This window comes from Hemicordylus capensis, chromosome 3, assembly GCF_027244095.1.
Source record: "Hemicordylus capensis ecotype Gifberg chromosome 3, rHemCap1.1.pri, whole genome shotgun sequence".
In the NCBI taxonomy this organism is placed as follows: Eukaryota; Metazoa; Chordata; class Lepidosauria; order Squamata; family Cordylidae; genus Hemicordylus; species Hemicordylus capensis.
The window spans coordinates 106,912,770-106,937,112 of record NC_069659.1 but is presented as its reverse complement, the minus strand read 5'-3'; the positions used below and the strand labels follow the sequence as shown (position 1 = coordinate 106,937,112).

Here is a 24,343-nt window from a genome sequence, read left to right as displayed (position 1 = left end):
CCCGAGCTGGGGGGCTGCTCTTAAGCCTTCCGGCCGGGAGTCTACTTGCGAGTAGCCGCAGCGCAGAGCCGCGCCGCGGCTACTCATGAGCAGATAGCCCGGGTTTGCAAAGCACTCGATCCGCAAACCCAGGCTAAGGAGCAGGCTACAGGAACGGGTTAGCCGCTCCTGAACCACCGGGCTCGGCTGCAAGCCCGGTGGTTCTTACGATCACAAAAATTGGGCTAGAATTTTCCTAGCCCGATTTTTGTGATCGTAAGAATAGCCCCATACTTGTACTGTACTGTAAAATAATCAGTACATAAAGAAAACCAAATCTCATCCTGCTCCTGCTATTCAAAAATATAGTAATTAATCAGAAACTAAACTCTCTGGCAATCTAGTTGAGCACGGTTCACTTCACACTAACTAGGCTAAATTCTCTGGCTGCCCCTACAGTGTTCACCTCAAGCTCAATGCAAGCAAAGAGTCCCTATTGGGGTACTACATTAATGCACTTGAACCATTAGATAGCAATGTAATAATATGAGGCCACAAATAATTTCATAGTTTCAGAAATAATCAAATAAGCAGACATCCTGACTAAGGCTGCATGTCCAATGCAGGAAAAAGCACCTATATCGCAGGCTTCCTGACCACAGCAGGAACAGAGCTCACTTAGCACTGGCGGTCATGGGTGGAAAGTTTACCAATCTTCTGTTCCTCTGAAAGTGCTCTGGACCACCTGAAAATATTTCACTGAGAGCTACATCACCTCAGGGACATATTTCCAGGTAGTGCAGGCACTGGGAAAACACTGTCACTGAATAAGTAGATTCAGTAGATGCTTTTTGCTGCAAAAAGTAGATGCTTTTTGCTGCACGGGCATATCTTACAGTGCACACATGTAGCCTTAGTCAGTGTCATGAACCCCAAGCCTGACCCTGTATCTGACTCATGATGCGGTGCTCAGGAGCCCTGACCCCCATAATGCCTAGGTTGGCCACAGAAGACTCCCAGGATGACCCAGGAGTTGAGGACCTCTGCTTCCAACATCAGGGTCCCCTGTACCCACTGACCCCCTCAACACTCCCCTACATTTGTCCTCAGGCTTGGATGATGAAGCAGACGCACCATAATCCCCACCAGCGGCTACCCAGCCCTGCTGTAGCCAGTGCCTAGGAAACAGGGCACAGGCCCACATTCCAGGTTGGGGCGGGGCTGCATTTTTGGCTGCTACATAAGGCTTCAGTTTGCCTCATCTCCTTGATGAAGCAACTTCATTTGTGGACACATTTTGGCTCCTAGTTTCTTGTTTGTGATCTCCTGGCTCCTGAATTCTCACTTGTGTTTGGCTCTGGCTTGACTCATTGTTGTTGGACTGATTCCCTAGCTCCTGACTCTGGTTTATCTCACCCCTGTTGGATGGATTACCTGGCTTTCGACTTCTGGCTTGTATTTGACTCTGGACTAGGCTAGCTGTGCCTCTGACGGGGTGCTCTTTGACTCTGCTTTGCTTGGTGGACTGCTTTGTTATACACCTGCCCTGCCCAGACACGACTGCCAGGATGTCAGCCATTTTAAAAGTTGTATGGTATATATTGCCAACTAAATTACAGAGTTAAGTTATAGTTATAGAAGAAAAAAGTGTGAATGAATTCAACACAATTATGAGCCTCTTCCCACGATCCATGAAAAGGGTTCCAGAGTGGGCTGCAGGGAAGGCGGGTTAAACCTACCTTCCCCGCAGATGATCAAGGTGCCATTGCTGGGTGCGCTTCCTGTGCACCCAAACAATTCTCCATGCTCTGAGGCAGCGGGGAGGATTTGGGGCCAGGATGTCATCCTGGTTCCCAGAAATACCGTGATACACTGCGCAAGTGTGGGGTGAATCACGGAGATCCCCCATCCCACCTCCTCCCCAGGCTTCAGCAAGCAACTCCCCAGCAAGCAGCCATGGCTGCCAATCACAAAAATGAGATTAAGGAAGTGTTTGCTCCATTAACCTTGTTTTCAAGGGTGGCTATTTAAGCGTGTTTGCCGCCATGTTGCTGCCGGGATTGGCCTAAGCCTCCCTTAGCCCAATTTTGTATGTCCATGTGACCAGCCTGTATAATTTAGTTAATTAGTTACCTGACATTAAAGAAGCATGCCAACACACCTTTTTCAAACATGTTTCCATTTTCTAGAAAGGCTGTTAAGAATGGGTTTCTCGTTACTTCTCCCTCACCCCCTTTTGCTCAAAGATACAGTTGTAAATTTGACCATCATCCTGAGATAAGTTGATGATATCATTACAAGTTACAGTAAAAGTCTTCCTTGCCTTTAATGAAACAATACTAAGAGACAAACTGCATGTTTCACCAAGTTCCAATTTATTTCCCTTGTGTTTTTTAAACTGAAAGCATGCTAACCATCTGAGAGGAGAAACAGCAGATGGGGAAAGGCTACTGAACCCTTTCCCCACTGGTTATTTTTCAATTTAAAATTGCCCACCTATTACTTTTTCTCCTGTAGGAAGACACTGACTCTTGTCTGCAGGTTAAAAGCAGCGTGGCGATGAATTATTTTGAGAGGAAAGATAGCCAGGGCAAGAAGCAGTTCTTCCTCTCTGTTTCTCTGTGTATATCTGCAGCCTATTACACTGCTTTGGGTTAAACAAAAATTGTGGGGAAAGTAACATGAGTGATGTATAAAGTCTAGTTTGGCTTTGGCCGTAAGAAATGAAAACTGTAGGGTTCACTGCTGAGATCTGACTACTGTATCTATAATGAGGCAATGTTGGGATTGAAGTCTCAAATGACCTGGACTTGGGATATCTTAGACTACAGCATTTCCAGCAAATATCCATTCTCTGGTATCTAAGAAAGCGGCTCTGCTACATGTATTCCTTCATTCCCTCAAATAAAAACTGAGAGAGCAAGAAGTAGGGCTTTTTCTGTTGGTGCACACAGGTTGGGTATGTATAGTTGCTAAGAAGAATTTGCCAATGACTTCCGTATATTGTTCAGCTGACAAATGAAACCTGTTGTTTTTTTCTAACTCCTGAGCACAAAGGTGTTGCTCAGCTTACTATCTGGGAACAGAATTGTTTAACACTGTGGCTGTTATCATTGTTTTTAGTTGATCTATCTTTTATAGTGTATTCTGAGAAGGCCTGTTTTAAAAACTTGTACTTCACATCAGGAGCACTTGGGCAAAGATTGCCCAGCCCCCCCCCCCAAATACTATACATAACTAAATATATTGAGGCTCTTCAGACGATTCATGTGAAGAACCTCTAGGGGGTCTGTGGGGAGAGCGGGCTTAGCCTGCTCTCCCCGCAGATGACCAGCCAGTCTGCTCTGGATGGCCGCAGTGGCCGCCCACACAACTGCTGGCTCCATCACAGAGCCAGCCAGGGCTGGGGAGTTCGGGGGCCATACAGCCCCCAGAAGCTCCTGTATGCCCTGTGTGAGTGCACAGGGCATACTGGAGAGACCCCCAAGCTGGGAGGCTGCTTTTAAGCCTTCCAGCTGGGGGTCTGCTCATGAGTAGCCTCAGCGTGGAGCCACGCTCTGGCCACTCACAAGTTTAAAAACCGGATTTGTGGAGCACTCACTCTGCAAACCCAGTTTAAGGGGAGGGGTAGTGTAGCGGGTTAACCGCCAGGAAGCCACTGGGCTCACCTGCGAGCCCGGTGGCTCCCACGATCAGGTGAAATCGGGCTAGGCTCCCCTAGCCCGATTTCACCCGATCGTGGGAATAGCCCCATTGCCTTTGATACCCCTTCAACTCTAGTCTTACAGTAGTCCTGTAAGGAATCAGAGGGGCCATTCACACAACGTACTGGGTGGGTGTGGGGAAGGCTTTGCAAACCTTGCCTCCCCGCCCCCCAAAAACATGATTGTTGTTTTGTTGTTGGAAGCACACAGCACTCTCCAACATGATAAGCCCTGCTCCATGCAGCGTGGAGCGGGGCAGATAGATCTGAGGCTGTGACTTGTTGTCCTAGCCTCCGTGAATCCCAGCATGCACTGTGCAACATGTGCAATGCATTGGAGGATTCCCCCAAGAGACGGGCGCTCTAGGCTCCTGTCTCTATGTGCAGCCGGGCTAGCAGCAGCCCATGCTCACACATGAGCAAATAGCCAGGGGTAAGGGAGCACTCTCTCCTTTAACCTCTGCTATCAGCCTGGGTAAGTAGCAGGGCTAGGTGGCAGTGACCCACCAGGATCAGGCCCAATCCTGGTGGTTATCACATGCAGTCTAACCCGGGCTTGGCATCCTTAGCCCAAGTTAGGCTGCGTGTGAGAACATCCTCAGAAATAAGTTGCTGGTACATAAGCCAGTAAGTGATTATTTGCCCTCAAACCCCAGAATCAAAGCAACAAATGCAAAAGCCTTGTTCAGACTTGTCCCATGTATTCAGGTGTCTGTAGACATGTATATGGCGTGTGAATGACTGTACATGTGTTCATTTTAAAAGTAAATCTGGGTACAGACACTCTTAAATGCAGGATACAGATAGAAACTGTATTACTACTGTTGTACATGCATTGAATATAACTGTACACACATACAGATCTGTTCATGTGTACACTGTTCACAGATTGTACATGCATTTAATATAACATATGTGAATAATGCTATAGTGTGGATTAAAATTAAAATTCCAAACAGACTAAACTAAACATTATAATGTTTAGTCCTGAACTATGCATAATGGCATAATAGCATTTCATCAGACTGATTATAACAACATCAAATCATAACAACATCAAATAAGAGTTTATTTTGGTACAAAGTTCTGCAACACGCCCACTAATCCATTTTTCCAGCTCTATATGCCCTATCCAGTTAGGAGCTTTGGGAGAAGCGCTTTTATTCATACTTTGCTCTGACTACATAACCTTCCACTGGGTATGACTATCCAACAATTGATTCAGCCAGTATTTCTGTCATTGGAACTGGGTGATAATCTATGCAACATTCATTCTGTGTTATCAAGCTGTAATGATCTGTGATAAAAGAGAGGGGAGGAGATTGCTCTGAAAAGAAGAGATTCACATACTTTGCAAGGCAACATGGGTGGTAGGGGCACCGTCTGCACTGCTATGCGCTATGGATGTGCATGGAAACAGCTCGGAGGCCCTTTATGGGCCTCTGAACTGGTTCGACAGCAGCAGGGGTGGGTGCACTTACCCTTCCCGCTGCTTTCCCACCGCTGGCGTCCATTTCTGTAACAGCTAATCCGGGCGGCCGCATACCTCCCAGCTGCCCCATTGCCCCTCTTGGCCAGATATGGACAGAAGTTCCAGACGCACCTGCACATGCCGGGGTGCACAAGTGTGTCTGGAACTTCCGACCATATCCGGTCAATGGGGGCAACGGGGTGGCAGGGAGGTACGCTGCCGCCCCGATTAGCTGTTACAGAAATGGATGTTGGTGGGGGGAAAGTGACAGAAGGGGTAAGTGCACCCTCTCCCACTCTTAAAGTGGCACCCCCACCGCCTGCGAGCCTCCCCACCATGGTTCCGTGCACATCCCTACTATGCATATGAAAGCAGAGTCAAATAGGTTGCACTGCATGGCAGTTGTGTTCCACTGCATAAAGTTGCACAAATGCAGTTGAGCAACAGAAAAGCTATTGAAATAAATGGATAAAATCCTTACACTGTTTACATTCACTCAGCAGCACGTAGGGCTCCTAATGTGCCCATTGCCTCGTGCACGATGTGAGCCTGAATCATCCAGTAAATTTTCATTTCAAAATTATAATTTATTTTTTCATCATATTTTTATACTGCCCGATATGTATTTCTCTAGGCTATGTACAAATTTTTTTAAAACAGATTAAAATGCACAAGACACAATAAAAAGTATAAAACAGTTATTAAATCAAATTATTAAAATTATTACAATTAATTCTAGTTAAAAGCTTGCTAAAACAGGAGAGTTTTGAGGGGCTTCCTGAAAACAAACAGAGAATGAGATGCTCTTACTTCAGCAGGGAGCATATTCCACAGCCCTGGGGCAGCCACAGAGAAAGCCCGGTTCTAAGTTGCCACCAAATGAGCTGGTGGCAACCGTAACCGGACCTCTCCAGAAGATTGTAAGAGGCAGCAGAGTTCAAGACAAAAGAGGCGCTCTCTCAAATAACCAGGACCTAAGCCGTTAAGGGCTTTATAGGTAATAACTGGCACTTTGTATTTCATCTGGAAACCTATTGGCAGCCAGTGTAGTTCTTTCAAAACTGGTGTTATATGGTTCCTTCGTGTTGTACTGGAGACCAATATGACTTCCGCCTTCTGTACTAATTGTAGTTTCTAGACTACGTACAATGGCAGCCCCACGTAGAGTGCATTACATAGAGTGCACGTAGTCAAGCTTGGAGGTTACCAGCCACTGTTTTAAGGTCATGTACCTCTCGGAATGGATGTAGCCGATATATCAGCCAACGCTGGTAAAAAGCACTCCTGGCCACTGCCTCAACTTGAGAGAGCTTTGGGTCCAGGAGTACTCTCAAGCTACGTAACTGATCTTTCAGGGCAGAACAGAACATGGAGGAGAGGTCCATCAATGGCTACTAGTCAGAGGGCTGTGGGCCACCTCCAGTCTCAAAGGCAGGATGCCTCTGAGTACCAGTTGCAGGGGAGTAATGGCAGGAGAGAGGGCACACCTTCAACTCCTTCCTGTGGCTTCCAGCAGCATCTGGTGGGCAACTGTGAGAAACAGGATGCTGGACTAGATGGGCCTTGGGCCTGATCCAGAAGGGCTGTTCTTATGTTCTTAACAGGCAGATCTAAACCAACTCTTGGGTCCAGACCTTCCACACTCAATACCTCTGTCTTATTTGGGTTCAACCTCAGTTTGTTATCCCTCATCCATTACTGCCTCCAGGCATGCATTTAGGGAAGATCAGCCATTTCCTGATAAGGTTGACATGGAGAAGTAGATCTGGGTGTCATCAGTATACTGATAAGACCCAGCACCAAACCTCCTGATGATCTCTCCCAGCAGTTTCATGTAGATACTAAAGAGTATTAGAGACAGTATGGAGCTTTGTGGAACTTCACACTTTAGTTCTCGTTTTGCAGAACAACAGTCTCCAAGTGACATCATCTGGAATCTACCAGAGAGGAAGGAGTGGAACCACTGTAAAACAGTGCCACCCAATCCCACCTCCTTCAGACAGTCCAGAAGAATACAATGGTCAATGGTATTGAAAGCCACAGAGCGATCCAAAAGAATATGCAGAGTCACACTCCCTCTGTCGATAGCCATCAGGCCAACCAAGGCAGTCTCAACCCCACAGCCCACATGAAAGCCAGTTTGAAATGAGTCTAGATAATCTGCATCATCCAAAACTGCCTGGAGCTGAGAGGCCACTACCCATTCGATCACCTTGCTCAACCATGGAAGGTTAGGACAGGTCTGTAATTGGCTAATTCTGAGTGATCTAATGCAGCTTTCTGAGTCATCCTGCCGGTAGCAAGCATGCATTGTCCCCTTTGCTAAGCAGGGTCCATCCTGTTTGCATTTGAATGGGAGGCTACATGTGATCACTGTAAGATCTTCCCCTTAGGGGATGGGGCTGCTCTGAGAAAAGCATCTCTGACTTTCTATGTTCCTTCCCTGGCATCTCCAAGATAGGGCTGAGAGAGACTCCTGCCTGCAACCTTGGAGAAGCCGCTGTCAGTCTGTGTAGACAATACTGAGCTATTGGTCTGACTCGGTATATGGCAGCTTTCTATGTTCCAATGTCTATTTATATTATTTACCAGATCCAGGTTTAGGGCACACAGTCCGAAGCAGCTTGTCCACTTCCTCAGCTGTCACAAACTGAAAATGATTCAATCTAATCCCATAAGAGTAGTTGCTAGACACCTCCATAGTAGACTCTGCAGTAGCTGTGGAATCCAGCTCAGCCCGAATATGAGAGATTTTATCTGCAAAAAAGTCATTGAATATGTCACAGCAAGTGACCGATGATTCCAAGTTTAAATTCAAGGGGGAGGGGGGACATACTAGCCTCCTGCTGCTCTTGTGGTAGCAAGCATGGTATGTCCCCTTAGCTAAGCAGGGTCTACCCTGGTTGCATTTGAATGGCAGACTAGAAGTGTGAGCACTGTAAGATATTCCCCTCAGGGGATGGAGCCACTCTGGGAAGAGCAGGTGGTTTCAAGTCCCCTCCCTGGGTTTTTCAAGATAGGGCTGAGAGAGATTCCTGCCTGCAACCTTGGAGGAGCTGCTGCCAGTCTGTGAAGACAGTACTGAGCTAGATAGACCAATGGTCTGACTCAGTATATGGCATCTTCCTATCTTCCTAACTCACCTGAACATGAATTTGTATAAGCAATGTGGGCAGAAAAGAACTGCTTCTTTGCTGCCTGCAATGCCAGAGCATAGATCTTCAAATGTGCTCTGTGTTGTGCCCGATCCGACTCACACTGAATCTTTCTCAACTTGTGCTCTAGGCATCCACCCCACTGCTTCAGCTCTCGTAGTTCATCCAAATACCACGGGGCTGTCTTTAAAGCAAACCAGAGAGGACACTTAGGAGTGATTGTATCTACTTATCTAGTGCGTTCATTATTCCATGTTTGCACCAGATCATCAACAGAATCACTAGCAGAGCCAACCGTAAACCCTTCCAAGGCTTCTTGGAATCCTATTGGATCCAATAACCTCCTCAGGCAGAACAATCTAATAGGTCCTTCACCCCTGCAGAGGTGGGTTGTGGCTGTAAGTTCTACCCTAACTAGATGGTGATCTGTCCATGACAATGGGGAGATGACAGGAGTCCCCACCCACAGAACACAACCCTGATCAGATCAAAATACCAAATTGAGTGTGACCATCATCATGTGTCAGTCCAGAGACCAATTGGGATAGGCCCACAGTTGCCATGGCTGCTACGAACTCTTTACTGTTTACTTCAAGATGCAAAGTGATGCACTTTTTAAAAACTCCACTGAAATAAATGTGCTCATATAACATGGGCGTAGAATTACATTTCTTAACTAGTGGTGCTTATTTCCAAGAAGACATGCATAGGCTGTCTGTCTAATCAAAAGATATTCAGAAAATCAGTAGTATATCTAAGGCGGCTTTCTTTTTAAAGGCATTGTTGTTGTTAGGGTTTGCATGATATCGGTTATGCTCTCCCTTAATGAAATGCAGAAAACAGTTCTCTAACAAGGGTACGCAAAGCTGTAGAGAACTTATTTCTTTGCTGACAAAGAATATCAAATGTTACACATAAAACCAAGCTTGCTTCTTCACTGATGGAATGAGTTCCATAACTCACCCATACACTGTACTAATTGTCTCTCATCAAGCAAGTTAACATGACAGAATTCTTTTTAATAAGGTTATTTACTTCTTAATTAAAAAAATAATTAAGAATAGATTTAACTTTTTACAGCACTGTAACAGCTTGTTCATTGAAATTGCTGCAAGCCCCCAGACTCCCATTACTCTTCAACTGTCTACTTCTTACTACTTTGTCTAACATGGAGTTGGGCACTTTCTCTGTAATGCTAATCAGTTCATCTACAGTTTATTTAAAAAATATGAGAGAAGTGAGAGAGATCTGTGATGTGTGTCTGTGTGTAAGTAACCAAATAATCCATTTTGAGATTGAAAAGGGAAATGTGTGATATTGTCTCCCTCCCGTCTTGATGCGAGTTTGGACCATTAAGGACCATTTGGACCATCTCCAGCATTAAGATTAAGCCATTTCTGTAGAGACATATATTAAAAAGCCACTGAATTTACTTTGCATAGCGTGTAGCACTCATGTGAACACCCTGTTAAATGCCATGCAGGAATCTTTAAAGGAGTAACAGTAAAAAAAAGCAGGGGGGGGGGTTCCTAAAAGAAAGTAAAGAGGGGAAGAAGAAAGGTGATCCAAGAAAGCTTTATAATGGATTTGGGGGTGAAGCAGCATGCTTTGAAGGGAAGATGAAAGCTAACAACTAGATCATGCATTGTGAAATTAACAAATGTGAAGAATAGATTTAGCTTGGGCTGATAACATTTCGCACCTAGTCAGCCAACAACCTGAATTCCTCCAACACTGAAGCTATAATGTAGATAATAGGAAGTTTATATTGCCTTGTTAATCCAGATTGCTTGTCAACAAGGAGGTTCCTTTTGGGAGGACGGGGGGGGGGGGGACAATGTGTGCCTTAAAATTCAGACCTCTATATTTCACGCCCCCTTTCCATATAACACGTTCTTATATTTTATTCAAAGACTCCAATTTCTCTTTACAGGTTTTCACAAGTAAAATGCTTTTGGTTTAAGTACAGGTTTTAAGTGGCAATATCACATTACTCCACAACATGAAATGATGTGTTATATGCAGGGGTAAGAATGGCAACAGCAGAATTCTGTCTTGCTAGGCCCTTTGCTTCTGAACACAGTAACAGAAGTGGGAGAGGTGTGAAATCCAATTTAGTTCATTGCCTGCTTTTGATCCTGAGCCAGATTGGGCTTCACACCTCTCCCACTTCTGTCACTGTGTTCAGAAGCAAATGGGCCTAGCAAGACAGGACTCTGCTGCTGCCATTCTTACCCCTGCATGTAACACATCATTTCATGTTGTGGAGTAATGTGATATTGTATCTTAAAACCTGTACTTAAACCAAATAGATATTCTCTTTTCAGGCATGGCACAAAGTTTAGAAGAAGGACTCTATAAACCAGTATAAAAAGGAAAAGAACAATACAGTCCTTTATGGTGTAGACTTAATCAGAGCAATTTGTGACTAGCTTTTGTAAACTCCTTATGTGAGGTATGTGTGTTTGGCTCCAGACCCAAAGAGCTTGAGTCCTAGACATGAAGTTATCGAGACATGTAGTGACCAAGAATCACTTTTCGTGAGACATTGTGTGAAGCTTTCAATGTCGCAGCTTTTAGGCATGTGCAATTGCAATAGAACCCTATGTATTTTTCATCTAGAAGAACAGACCCTGCTGAAGGAGAACCAGAATGGCATATGCAAAGGTAAATCTTGCCTCACTAACCTTTTGGAGTTCTTTGAGAATATCAACAGGTGTATGGATGAAGATGATCCAGTTGGCATTGTATACCTGGACTTTCAGAAAGCTTTTGACAAAGTTCCTCAACATAGACTTTTGAGAAAACTGTTATGGGATAAGGGTACAGGTTCGTGTGTGCATTGGTAACTGGTTGAAGGACAGGAAACAGAGAGTAGGAATAAATGGTCAGTTCTCTAAATGGAGGGAAGTAAGAAGTGGGGTTCCCCAGGGATCGCTACTGGGACCAGTGCTTTTTAACTTGTTCATAAATGATCTAGAAGTTGGGGTAAGCAGCAAAGTGGCCAAATTTGCAGATGACACTAAGCTATTTAGGGTAGTGAAATCCAAAACAGATTGTGAGGAGCTGCAAAAAGATCTCTCCAAACTGGGTGAGTGGGTGACAAAATGGCAAATGCGGCTCAGTGTAAGCAAGTGTAAAGTGATGCATATCGGAGCAAAAAACCCCAACTTCAAATATACGCTGATGGGGTCTGAGCTATCAGCTGACCAGGAGAGAGATCTTGGGGGTGACGTGGACAGCTCATTGCAAGTGTCAACTCAATGAGGTGATTCTCACAATCGCCAAAAAGTGGGCTAAGGGAGTCTAGCCCACTTTTTGGCGATCGTGTGCTGCCATGCGAGCCATGCGGCTCCCAGAAGCAACACCAAAACTACCCCTCCCCTTAGCGGAGGTTAACGGAGCGAGTGCTCCATTAACCTTGGCATTCTGCTTGTGTGTCGCTGCAGAGCATGGCTTTTATCTACATTATGACTTGCATATTGGAGGAATTCAGGTTGTCAGATAACTAGGTGCCAGTGGCTATAAAATCATGTATGGTGTTGGTGGAATTGATAGAGTGAACGTCTCCTTCTCTCATAACACTAGAACCAGAGGTCATCCCATGAAACTGATTGCCAATAAATTTAGGACCAACAAAAGGAAGTACTTTTTCGCACAACGTATAATCAACCTATGGAATTCTCTACCACAAGATGTGATGATAGCCAACAACCAGGATGGCTTTAAGAGGGGTTTAGATAAATTCATGGAGGACAGATCTAGCAATGGCTACTATCTGGTGACTATAGGTCATTCCAGCCTCAGAGGCAAGATGCCTCTCAATATCAGTTACAGGGGAGTAGCAGTAGGAGAGAGGGCATACCCTTAGCTCTTGCCTGTGGGTTTCCCAGAGGCATCTGGTGAGCCACTTTGTGAGGCCTTGGGCCTGATCCAGCAGAGCTGTTCTTATGTTCTTATGTGCTGGTGTCTGTGTTTTACTCTATGCACTGATATTATTTCCACATAGGAAAAATGTCATGTGTGAACTGATTTTCAGAGTGGTGAGAAAAGCACACTCTTTTTAAAAAAAAAGTTCACTGAGTATCAAGTATTGTGTAGAAGAACAAAGGTCACTCAGGGTTATTGAACTGCTTTTCAGAAGGCTTTTATAGGTATGTTGTACAGAGTAATACTGTCCCTAAGGATGAGGTCTGTTTTCATGAAATGAGCATGAAATCCTTGACATTTAGAAATGGCAGTATGTCAGTATGAGGTTGCTCAGAATAAATTTTGCTAAGTATTAATGGTTTTTAAATGTTACGAAGTACCAATAATCAACCTGGAAACTGTTTTAAGTATAGATATATAAATGTAAACTACCTCAAATCCTATTGCATATATGCCTTCATCTCAAAAACTTCAAATATGCATCAGTGTTTCTTATATTAAAATAGTCATGAATACAGTCTTTTAAAATAATCACTTGATATTTTATCTTAAAGGGCCATGTGGGTGTTAAAAACAATATTGGCTGTGAATACCAAAACAGTGTGTCTTCCCATTTTATTTTATGTGCCGTGTGCTTAGTACACCATATACAGTACCATTGGCATGGAAAGCTTGTAATGTTGTTTGGATGCTGATTCTCTTGGACTGCCCCAAAGCACAGTATATTTAAGATAAAAATATTTATTTATATCCATATTTAGATATAAATAGCTATCTATCTATACTGTGTTAAGGCAGTTGTGGGTAGGGATATGTGAACTGGTTTGTGGGTCCAGGGGTTTGGTTTGGGAGTTCGAGGTTGAACCGAACCCCAGCCCCCGGTTCCATCCAGACCAGAACCGATCCCCCATGCGTGTGCAATTTTTTAAAAAATAAAATAAAATATTTTTTAATTATCTCTAGCCCCTTTGGGGGGCTTCCTAAAGGCCGCTGGAGGGGGGGGTCCGTGAAGGTTCCTCCTCCCCCTGCCGGCCTCATTTATCACCGCCATGGCCCGTAAAACCTTCATTTTGGGCCCGTTCAGGCCTCTATAATTCAGCGCAGCGGCTATTTTTCCTGCTGCAGTGCATGCACAAATGGCCTCTGCAAGGCCTGGCATGGCCCAGGGCCTCACAGAGGTCATTTGAGCATGCACGGTGGCCATTTTATTAAGGTTGGACTTGGGGGCAGGGCGGGGTGGAACTGGGAAAGATGTTTGCAAAATACAAATTGTCAAAAAACATTACATTTAAAAAAAACTTGACTTGGAGGTCAATTACTAATTGTTTCACTAATAGTAGCACTTTCAAGAGAAACCACTTCCCCTGATTAAGTATTACCCAGCTTGCCAGGACTTTACCTAGAACAGATGTCTTGAAGGGAATTCTTTTCAGGAGTTTGAATTGCATAATGTATTGAGTTACAAACCTCATGAGAAAAAGATGTTATCAGAAGGCAATTCTATAACACACATATCATCATAGCTTTTGATACATTACATCCTCATCTGCTCTGTGCTGAGAAAGGAAAGCTACCAACTGCCAATATGCAGGGGTTATTTGCTGAACCATGCACAATATGCAAACTATATGGCTACAATATGTTTGAATAACAATGGTGTTTGGAGCAAGATCCAAGGATATCAAGTCTTGTTGACAGGATCTGGAAGCCAGAATCCAGACATGAGAAGCTTGTTGTACACTGGTTGGAGAGTCTGCTAACACCTGATGCTATGCTAGATCTACTAGCTGCACCACAAAGTTCATGTCAAAATGTGCCTGGTTGTAAAAAGGGGTTCACATGCACGGATATGTGCAAATCCCCAAACTGTAGAAACCAGAGGCAGCATCCAGAATGTTAGTGCAATGCTGCAACACTTGCAAAAGTAGCTAGCATTCATGGGGGGATGGTGGGGAAATATCACCCACACAAGTACCCGGGAGCTTCTGATGCCCTAAAGGTCTGGCTACTGCCCAGGCAATTTTGGAGAATGGTTAATGTGTCAATCAGGGGTGTCAAACTCAATCAGGTGGAAGGCCAAATTTGATTCCAACAAAACTCCGGGGGGTGGGGGGGGGGGGGAGAGGCACACATAGTGTACCAACCAGAAATGAACATATATGTTTACTAATTTATTAAGCATCTATATAAAGGTAAAGTGTGCTGTCAAGTCGATTTCAGCTCCTGGTGCCCACAGAGCCCTGTGGTTTTCTTTGGTAGAATACAGGAGGGGTTTAACATTGCCTCCTCATGTGCAATATGAGATGATGCCTTTCAACATCTTCCTATATCGCTGCTGCCCAATATAGGACCAGCGGGGATTCAAACCGGCAACCTTCTGATTGTTAGTCAAGTATTTCCCTGCAGCACTACTTAAGGTGGTAAGCATCTATCTATCTGTCTGTCTGTCTGTCTATCTATCTATCTGTCTATCTATCTATCTATTTCACTAAGACATACCTGTGGCTAATCCCATGCATGGCACCTCTTGCGAGATTTTGCAAGTGAGGAAACGGGGGAGAGAAAGGTGAGCAGCCAGCAAAAGGAGGCGACGGTGCTGGCCACTGGGCGGTGAGATAAAGTGCCGCCCACCAAAAGGAAGTGAATCAGTGGCTAGGCCAGCTACCAAGCGGTGAGAGGAAGTGGCAGTCGGGGCTGAAGGGAGGGGGGAGAACGAACTGGGGCTGAAGGGAATGAGGAAGAATGGCTGAAGGGATGTGGGGGAGACAGGGAGAATGAGGGGCCCAGATGCTCTGCACCAGGTCAGCTAGTATTATACTATTTTTATTAGAGATTTTTATTAGTAATAATAATAAAAAATAAATATAATTATGTATAACAAAATAGTAATAATCACATTTTTATCTCAAAGTTGCCTAAGTTAAAACAGAAATGAAACTCAATAAAATTACACAATAAACCTTAATTAAATTATAACATAAGAACACATTTGTCACACATAATGACATAAATTAAAAGGAAAATAATAAAGTAATTACGGTTGACTGTTAAATAGTAATTAATAGTTGATAGTTGATTAAAAATAATAAAAATAATAAAATTGATAGTTTTTAAAACAGCCATCTGAATTGGGGCTGTGGCATAGAGGGAAAGGGGTCAGTCCTTTCACCTCTCAAACTGATTCCCCAACTTGGGCCACCCCAACCAACTACTCCTTATAAGTTGTACTCACAACTACTATTTGTAAGGAGGACTGGGGGGGGGGGAGAAGCATGGCAGCAGAGGGGAAGATGAAGGAATCAACCAGTGCTGTTCAGCAAGAGAGCCATTGTGAAGGCTGCACCTTTGACACCTTTGACACGTGATGAGGCTGGCAGTGGTGCTGGCAGGGAAAAGATAGGGGATGTGGCGGCAGGGGCGGAACAAGGTTGGAGTGGGCCCAGAGACAAGATTTTTAAATGTCCCCCTCCGTCACTGCCTTCATCTCTTTCCCCTGGCCCGATGTCTCTGCTAACTATCCCAACTAGTTGCAAGGTATAAATAACAGCACAGCAGAACCAACTAATACAACAGAACAAGAACTTTAATCATTGCACATATCCCAGTTACAAGGTGTGCATAACAACAGACCCAACTTAAAACAGTATCAAATGAAGAACAGCCATCATTGCACACATCCCAACAAAAGTATCTCGGAGTTTAAAATATCTTCTCACTTATAGCTATTTTGCTTGAAGGAAATTCTGCTTCAAATTTGTTGCTCAGCCCAAACACAGTGAAATGGCTGGAGCCATGCACCACCACCAGTCCGGCGAATGCTTCAGCAGCTGCAGGGAAATCGCAGGCCAGGAGTAGGAAAGCCAGCCCGGCCAGAAACCGAGAAGTGGGCCATGCGGGCAGGTCGGGAGGGGGACCAAAGAGGGGACCATGTGGGTGGGTGGGGAGCAAAGTGGGGACCATGCAGGGAGGGGACCATGTGGGCAGGTGGGGAGGAGGGGGGAGGAAAGCAGGGACCATGCAGGCGGGCAGGGAAAGTGCAGGCAAGGAGGAGGAAAGCAGGCCCAGCCAGAAACCGCGGCTGGGGAGAAGCGGCCATGCAGGCAGCCGGGGAGGAAAGGAGAAGCGGGGAGTCGGGGACCATGCGGGTGGGCAGGGGAGGAAAGCGGGGACCATGTGGGTGGCCGGGGAGGGGGAAGGAGAACAGAGGACCATGTGGGCAGGGAGAGGGAAGGGGAGCGGGGGACCATGCGGGCAGGCGGGCGGAGAACAGGCCGGGAGGAGGGGAGAAGTGGAGACCGGGCAGGTGGGGAGGGCTGGGGGAGGAAAGGGGGGGCATGCTGGCGAGCAGAGAACAGGCAGGGGGAAGCATGGGCCATAGGTCAGGGAGACGAACACAATCTCCTCTTAGTAGTTTTTTAAAACCAACCGCATTAGCTCCATCCCGCGCCTTCCCTCCTTCCCTCATGTGTGTCGCTATGTTAACTAACCTGAAGACTCCTCCTGCCGCTGCTCCTCCTCCATGTCTTAAATTGTTGTCTTTCAGTCTCCGAGAGTCCTCCTCCAAGTCCTCCAAGCTAGATTGATTGATTGTGAGTCTGGGTCAGGGCAGGCAGGCTGCGATGGGGTGATCTCTTGCTTGCTCAGCTGGTGCGTGTTCCAGCAGGCAGCTGAGCTGATCATGTGACTTTCTTCTGGATCACGTGAGGCGCCACCAGGTGCCAGCCAGCCAGCCAATGGATGGGGAAAGAGAAGGAGCCCGGCCCCATGGGGCAAAGGGTGGAGATAGACAACAAGGAAATACTGGTGCGGCAGTCGGAACAAGGAGGAAAACATATTTTGAAATTGAAAAATAAAAATAAAGAAATGATTCACAAGGAAGCTCGGGTAGGCGCTGGGTGGGGGAGACCCTCTGAGGGGGCCCCTCAAGGCAGGGCCCCCTGAGACAATGGCCTCCCCATGTCTAATTATAGTTATGCCCCTGTGTGGCAGTGGCTGCAGGGTTGCAAAGTGGGAAACAGGCATGTGGCCTCTTGGCCACTGTAGTACTGGTAATGATGGGCTTCCTGACCCCTGCTTGGAGGCCTGACGGTAGCAATAGCAATAGCAATAGCACTTACATTTATATACCGCTCTATAGCTGGAGCTCTCTAAGCGGTTTACAATGACTTAGCATATTGCCCCCAACATTCTGGGTACTCATTTTACCAGCCTCGGAAGGATGGAAGGCTGAGTCAACCTTGAGCCCCTGGTCAGGATCGAACTTGTAACCTTCTGGTTACAGGGCGGCAGTTTTACCACTGTGCCACCAGGGGCTCTCTCACCAGGGGCTCGGTAGAGCTCTGCAGGCCAGATCTGGCCTGGAGGCCAGGAATTTGACACCCCAGCTGTCTTTGAAGAGAAGTTGGATTATTATTATGATAGCTAATCTGGAGATGGGCAATATGTATTCACTTTCAGCAGAGCATGAATTCATGAACCTTCTTAACTGGGGATAAAGCACCTTTTTAAAAGGTACATTAGTAGAGGGATAGCAACTGTCTCTATGCACCCAGAATTTTGTCCTCTCAGTGTCTGATACTGGTGTGTTTCATTAGATTGTGAGCTCTTTTGGAAAATGAAACCATCATGTAATTCCTTTTACAATGCAAATAACTGAATCCCCCCCCCCCCGAAAAATGATATGTAAATCTTCTATATAAATAAATCTTAACACTGAAAGACTGAATAGTCAATAATACATAGTCATTGCGGTTCATGTTTTTTTAAAAAACAAACAAACCCAGTCATACGGAAAATTTCAGTGGCTGACATCCTGATTAACAAAGCATTGCATAATGAATAAAATTGTACTAGCACAAGAAGACTGCATAATATAAAATTTGAGGATCTGTGAAACTGCACTTTCCCAGGCCGCTCTGTGTCACTCCCATCCCGCCCCCCAAATTCTCTCTAGCCACTCAGGTCAGGAATTAAAGAGCCCCCCCACCACCACACTATTAGCGGCAATTGTCCTGCATCCTGGCCTCATGGTGGGGGCCAGGATTTCTGAACTCTTCTCCCAACTTTACTGACTTGCACAGGCCTATTTACTAGCAGAAATCCTACTGAAATTTATTAGTACTTTAGAGTAACTCCTGAGTACTACTGTAGAGTAATTTAGTCAGGATGTTCAGTCACTGTTGTTTATAAAGTCTCAAGTTCACAGGTAGTTCTTATTTACAGAAATGATAACAGATGCTTTTAATTCTTACTAAGCTTGACGGGTTCTCATTCTATTGCAGATTTAACAGTTATCATCTGGTTACATTCTGACATAATTCCACTTCCACATCTTTATTAAAATATTTATTAACAAGCAATTCACATAGAGAAACCTTGACAAATCAAAATGAATGGGAGTTTAGTTAAAATTGTGATTCCACACAAAATGAAGCGAATGCTGCAAATTTAGCAATTATTTCTCATTTCTTAGACTACAGACCTTTCAGAGATCACTATTAGCATTACTCTGCAGATGACAATAGTTCATCTCTACTTGGGGTGCAGTTTAAGAATTAATCAGTTTTTGGTTGTTTACCACTATGTTAGCAAATGGTTCAGGAGTCCAATAGACTTGCAACTTGTTGGATGAACTTCAGGTAGAAATCTAAAGAGCAAGAATTGACTGTAGAGCTGATATGTTTGGAAAGAATATGTAAGTCAGACTCTACTTAGTGCATTAATTCTCTAAATCTAACCAAAAGTTTAATTTACATGGTATAGGAGAATACTTCAGGTCTTGTGGATTGTAGAACACCTGCCACAATATTCATAATGGTGAAAAGGCAAGAATGTTTGGCTCACATTCTGTCAATAGCATAAGCTTCTGGTATTGGCTTCTTGATCAGGTTTGAAGACCAAATGTGTGGTGGGGTGCCATCCCAGTCCTATGAGGTAGAACCCTCCCCGTTTCCAGGCTAATTGAAGGACCAACTCCCACTAAAGGGATTGGCCCTCCAGGCTGGTAGTGATTGCTGGTACCACCTACTCTACTTTAGGGTAGGTCCTTATTCCCCTTCCCCTTGGTTATACTGGACCTGGAAGAGAAGGAGACCCAGATCACCTACCATTCAACTAGAATAAATACAGAGAATAAATACTGGTGCAATTGGTGACTCCTAGGCTCCAAGGCTTGTTAGCATGGTGCTGGGGAACTTCCCTCCCCTATCCCTACTCTTGATATGGGGAAGGCATATCAAACTCAATTGGGAGGTGGGCCAGATTTTATTCCAATGCACTTCCAGGGGACTGCACCCTTCTTGCACACGCCTTCCCTTCACTCACTCATACCCTTCCCCTTCACTCACTCATGCAGGGGAAGTTGCCAATCACTTCTGTCTTTGTCTTCCTTCTCCTCCCTCTTTCTCTCAATCCATTCTTCCTTTCTTTCCCATCACCTTCCCCCCTCCCTTGCCCTCCACTCACTCAAAGGAAGGTGCCTCTCCCTGCCTTCTGTTTTTGTCCTCCTCATCCCTCTTTCACTCTCTTCCTTTCTTCCCTCTTCCTCCCTCCTTTGAACTGAGGAGCCACGAGGATGCAGGAGGAAGGAGCATGGTGGCAGCATGGGAGTAAGGAGAAATTCTTCCTTCCAAGTGCAATGGGGGGGGTGAGAGAGGAATGCTGGCAGTGGTTTCAATAGGAGCAGGAAGGAAGGAAGCAACCAAAGAAGTGAATAAATGAACAGGCCGGCCAGCCAGTCACAGTAAGTGAGGAGCAATGGCGCTACTTCAGTGTGCAGCAGGACAGCGGGAAGGAAACAAAGTAGCCAAGGCTGACACACAGCTGCTGGGGGGCTAGAAAAAGAAGCTCCATGGGCTGTATCCAGCCCATGGGCCAGCAGTTTGACAGCCCTGCCAGAGAGCATTCTATAACCATTCTTCTAGAGAAAAAGAGTTTGTTTTTTAATTCTCTGAAGAACTTGACTGTTGAGTTAAACATAAGGATTGAAAATAGGAAAAACAAATCAGTGTGTAGGTTTCACTGGCACACTAGAAACAAAAGAAAAACAACATAATGCAGTCAGTGTCTGTCGAAGACCTTTCCCTACCGCTGTTCATCTTAGATGGCAATTCTTCCTTAAAGCATTTCTTACACTGCAGCTTTCTCTTCAGCTTCTTCAGTACAGTCCTCCTGAGGATCTGGGTCCTTTCAGCCACAATGCTGAGAAATGAGATGCTGAAGCATGGATTCATGGTTTGAAATGTTTCTTAGCTAACAACTCACATTCTCATTGAGTTGTGCAGCCACACAGGCCACCATGCTTGTGGTATAGGGGTCACCACTGAAGTGGTCACTCATCTGAAGTGAAATACATTATTGTAGGTTCTGGTGTGTGCGGCGGGGGGAGGGGGCATCCAATGTAACCAATATGACTGGGGAGTGGGAAAAGGAAGCCCTTGAGAATTCTGAATCCCAAGCCTTTAGGCTTTAAATGATAAAACCAACACCTTGAACTGGGAACACAAATGAATTAGAAGCCAGCACAGTTTCAATATTGTAAAGATGTATTCCATATGCTCAGTCCCAGTTAACAATCTAGCTGTCAACTTCATGTTCTAACTGAAGTGTACCATCTTCAGGACAGCCTCACATACAACATATTGCAGCAGTTCGCAAACGTGGGTTCTCAGATGTTGTTGGATTATCACCTGGGGATGATGGAAGTTGTAGCCAAACAACATCTGAGGACCTAATTTTGAGAACTCCTGCAGCAATCAAAATGGATTTACCTAAATGTTGTAGCCAATCAACATATGGCCATATAACTGTGGTCAGACTATGGTCCAGGAGTGGCCTTAGCTGGTAAAAGGTGTATTTTTGCCACTAAAGCCACTTGGTCCTCCAAAGATAGGGCCAGCTCCCATAGCCCCAGACTATGGGACTTAATGTTACTTAAAACTTAGAGCCCCGTCTAACAATCCTGTGAGTGTGCTAGCTGGTGGGCAGTGGGGACAATCCCAAGGACTCTCTGGGCGCATGGATTGCACGCCCAGAGGTTCCACCACTGCCCCGGGCAGCATGGATTCACAGGGGTCAGGACGTGTCATCCTGGCCCTGAATATCCCACAATGCACCACGCCAGTGTGCAGTGCATTGTAGGGATCCCCCTGGCACTTACTGGGAGCCTACTCCTCTGTCAGAGCTGGCTGGGACCAGCCAGCGCTGACATGTACGCAGATAGCCTTGGTTAAGGGCACACTCACCCCTTAACCTCGGCTAACCAGTGGGCTCCCTAGGTAGGTTTGCCACTGAGGCACCTCTGGGAGCCGTGGGGCTCTTGGCAGTTGTCATGGGCAGCCAAGCCCAGGCTTAGCTGCCCTAGCCCAGACTTGGCTGCTCACGAGAACAGCCTCTTAATGTTGCTGAAATCAAAGGAGATAACTTAATTTAGTTGTTTACCTTAGTGCATGAAAGTATGGAAGCAGGCATAATATGGGAAGAGGCATATTATCTTGCTTTTCGAGCTTGTATCCTAATGTGTAACATCTCAGCAATTACCTTAGAATTTAATTTGATAATGAAATTGGTAGCTCAAAACTCATAACTTTTTGTATTACAGGTCACAGATTGACTTAATACAATTTCACACAATCATATTTTAAGTCCACCTCAACAGCTAAAACGGCAGGAGCAGATGGGCAGAAAATACAGTACCTTGTTTTGAAGGTGGCCTGCTGAGAGCAAAAGACTGCAGCTAACTCTTTACCGTGTCACTAGTTAGAAATGTTAATGTATGGAATTATCATCGCCTTAATAATAGCATCTCCAAAGTCTTTCAGACTTGTGTTAACTTTTATGATTCTGGGTAGAGGAAGTGGGAATGAGAATATTAAGGGGCTATTGGAGCCAGAGGGCATTTTGTTGGGGTTAGGTTATTGAGACAAGATCGTGGCAGACACCAGAGAGAGTGAATTTCAAACATCTGGCCAATGGGCTGAAGAGCATGGTATGAACAGAGAGGATGTGAAGTTCTGAGTAACCAGTAATGATATACATGTATGCATGCATCAGTCTTAAGCCTTTGTGCAGGAGTGAATGGTATTACGAAGAGAAAACATGATTAGTAATCAATGAGGCTCTTCATCCACACAGATGATTTTATTATGAACACAACTATATACTAGCTGTCTTTTTAAATCCCCCCGAACCAGAAAATGTAGCATGTGTATTAGAAAAAGTCCAAAAGCATTTAACTTTGAGTATGTGGACTAATTCTTGTAATGTAAAAAAAAATCTGCCTCAAAGAATAAGTAACACAGCCTGCTATTAATCCTTCAGATGTCCCAATTTATTATTTCTGTTATGAACATCTCATTGGTTTTGCTAGTGAAATATTAATAAGGCTGGCCATAAATCACTCTCAAACTTTTTTGCCTCCAAACTCAGACAATCGTTAAACTTTAGAGCTGAAATAATACTAGTCCTTGACATAACCATCTTCAAGAATTTTTGTCTATACTGTATAATCATCTCATGATGATAAATAGTTACTTTTCAGGATTGATTTATTTCCCATTCAATCTGAAAAGGAACTTTGGCAGCCTTGTGCCTCCTTGCTGCATAATACATATAAAGCTATACAAAGTGTTAGCATCCCTAATACTTTTATTGGATATAAATTCCCCCCAAGTGTCCGTATGATATTTCAAAGAAAAAAGTTTATATTATTATATGAAGAAAACCAGTTCTTAAAGGCACATTTTTAAAAAACAATTTTGAACTACTCAATCTTGTGTGGAGTGTGACAAGGTTACATTCAAATGTTTGACATGTTCATTATTAAACTTTTGTCATTCCCTTCCCTTGTCTGAACCAAGGGAGATGAATTCATTAGAGATGGGTAAATAAAAAAGTGATTTTCTCTCTAAATTAATATAATGACACACTTTCGTGATGAATTTTCTAAATCGTTTCGAGGTTGTACTTTCCTCTCCATGGGTTCAATTATCTTTGTCATAAAAAAGAGCTTTTTCATAGACAACCTTTACCCCATTTTTCAAAGCCTAATTTAACTTTAAAGCCGTTAATATCACATTTTAAAGTAGATGATAAATTGCCTTTTAACCTATTTGAAATTTTTCAGATTAGATACTATAATATTCATAGATACAACCTTACCAATTATGAGGAAGAAAAACTGAAAACACAAATATGGCTTTAACCTTGAAAGCTGACATGAGTTTGGATGAGACCGAAGCTGCCATGTTTTAGATTCTAATTCATAGGGAATGTTCATGGAAACATCTGCAGGCCTGTTCAGTTCACCTGCCCTGCCCCCCCCCCATTAGTTAGTATGTCCCATTCTGGCCACATTCACATAACACAGAACTGGAGATAATCGGACCCGCGCTTAACTTTTCTAACCATGAATCACGTTGCAGATGTTCTTCCGGCAGTGGTCCAGCAACCTTTGATTTCATACAAGAGGACTGGGTCATCTTCTCTGGATCATTCCCCAATGCATTCTGGGAAAGAAAATGACAGCAGTCAGGTGGCAAAGCTAGAGCTTACTGTTAAGGCCACTGCCTTAAGCATTTTTGAAATAAATGGGGTGGGGAGCTTAAACAAGAGAAAACTTTACTGCCCTGCTTTAGTTAAGGCATATTCTGAAGAAACTTTTGGGGACCTGGTGACATTGCTAAATCTCCCCCTTTTTAATGCCACAGAAGTGGGGGTAGCAACATATTTCAAGCCAGCTCTAAATGGCCTGTAAGGAGACAGTGAACTATGAAAGTGGAACATCACATAAGAAGGGGGAAAGGGTGAGTGGGATACTGTATACATGTTCATGTTCCTAATGGTGTGGTGGGTGAGGTTGGGCTGACATTTGAACAATATGTTCTGCCATTCAAACTTATATTTTTCTCTCTCTCCTTAAACTGGTCAACAAGGTTTTTGTTGTTGTTTGAGGGGTTTTAAGGCCCTGTTTTGGGGGTAGCACTACAACTCAGTTGTAGCACTGTTTTTTCAGAAGGTCCCAGGTCCAATCCCCGACATTTCTAGCTGAGCTCAAAAAAGGCCCCTGTCTATGGATTGTGGGCCTTGTAGTTGAGGTAATTTAACAGC

General features: G+C 44.5%; 1 protein-coding gene across 10 annotated transcripts in view; it reads left to right on the top strand.

The window, feature by feature from the left end:
- IL1RAPL1 (interleukin 1 receptor accessory protein like 1) overlaps positions 1 to 24,343 on the top strand; it is a 1,164,933-nt gene that overhangs the window by 978,176 nt on the left and 162,414 nt on the right. For 9 of the 10 annotated variants that reach the window (XM_053311513.1, XM_053311511.1, XM_053311510.1 and 6 more), the window contains one exon: positions 10,931 to 10,975. The exons of the other annotated variant lie outside the window; for it this stretch is intronic. In XM_053311513.1, the coding sequence (XP_053167488.1) occupies positions 10,931 to 10,975 (45 nt within the window). The remainder of the gene's footprint in view (positions 1 to 10,930; positions 10,976 to 24,343) is intronic. 10 annotated transcript variants of the gene reach the window in all.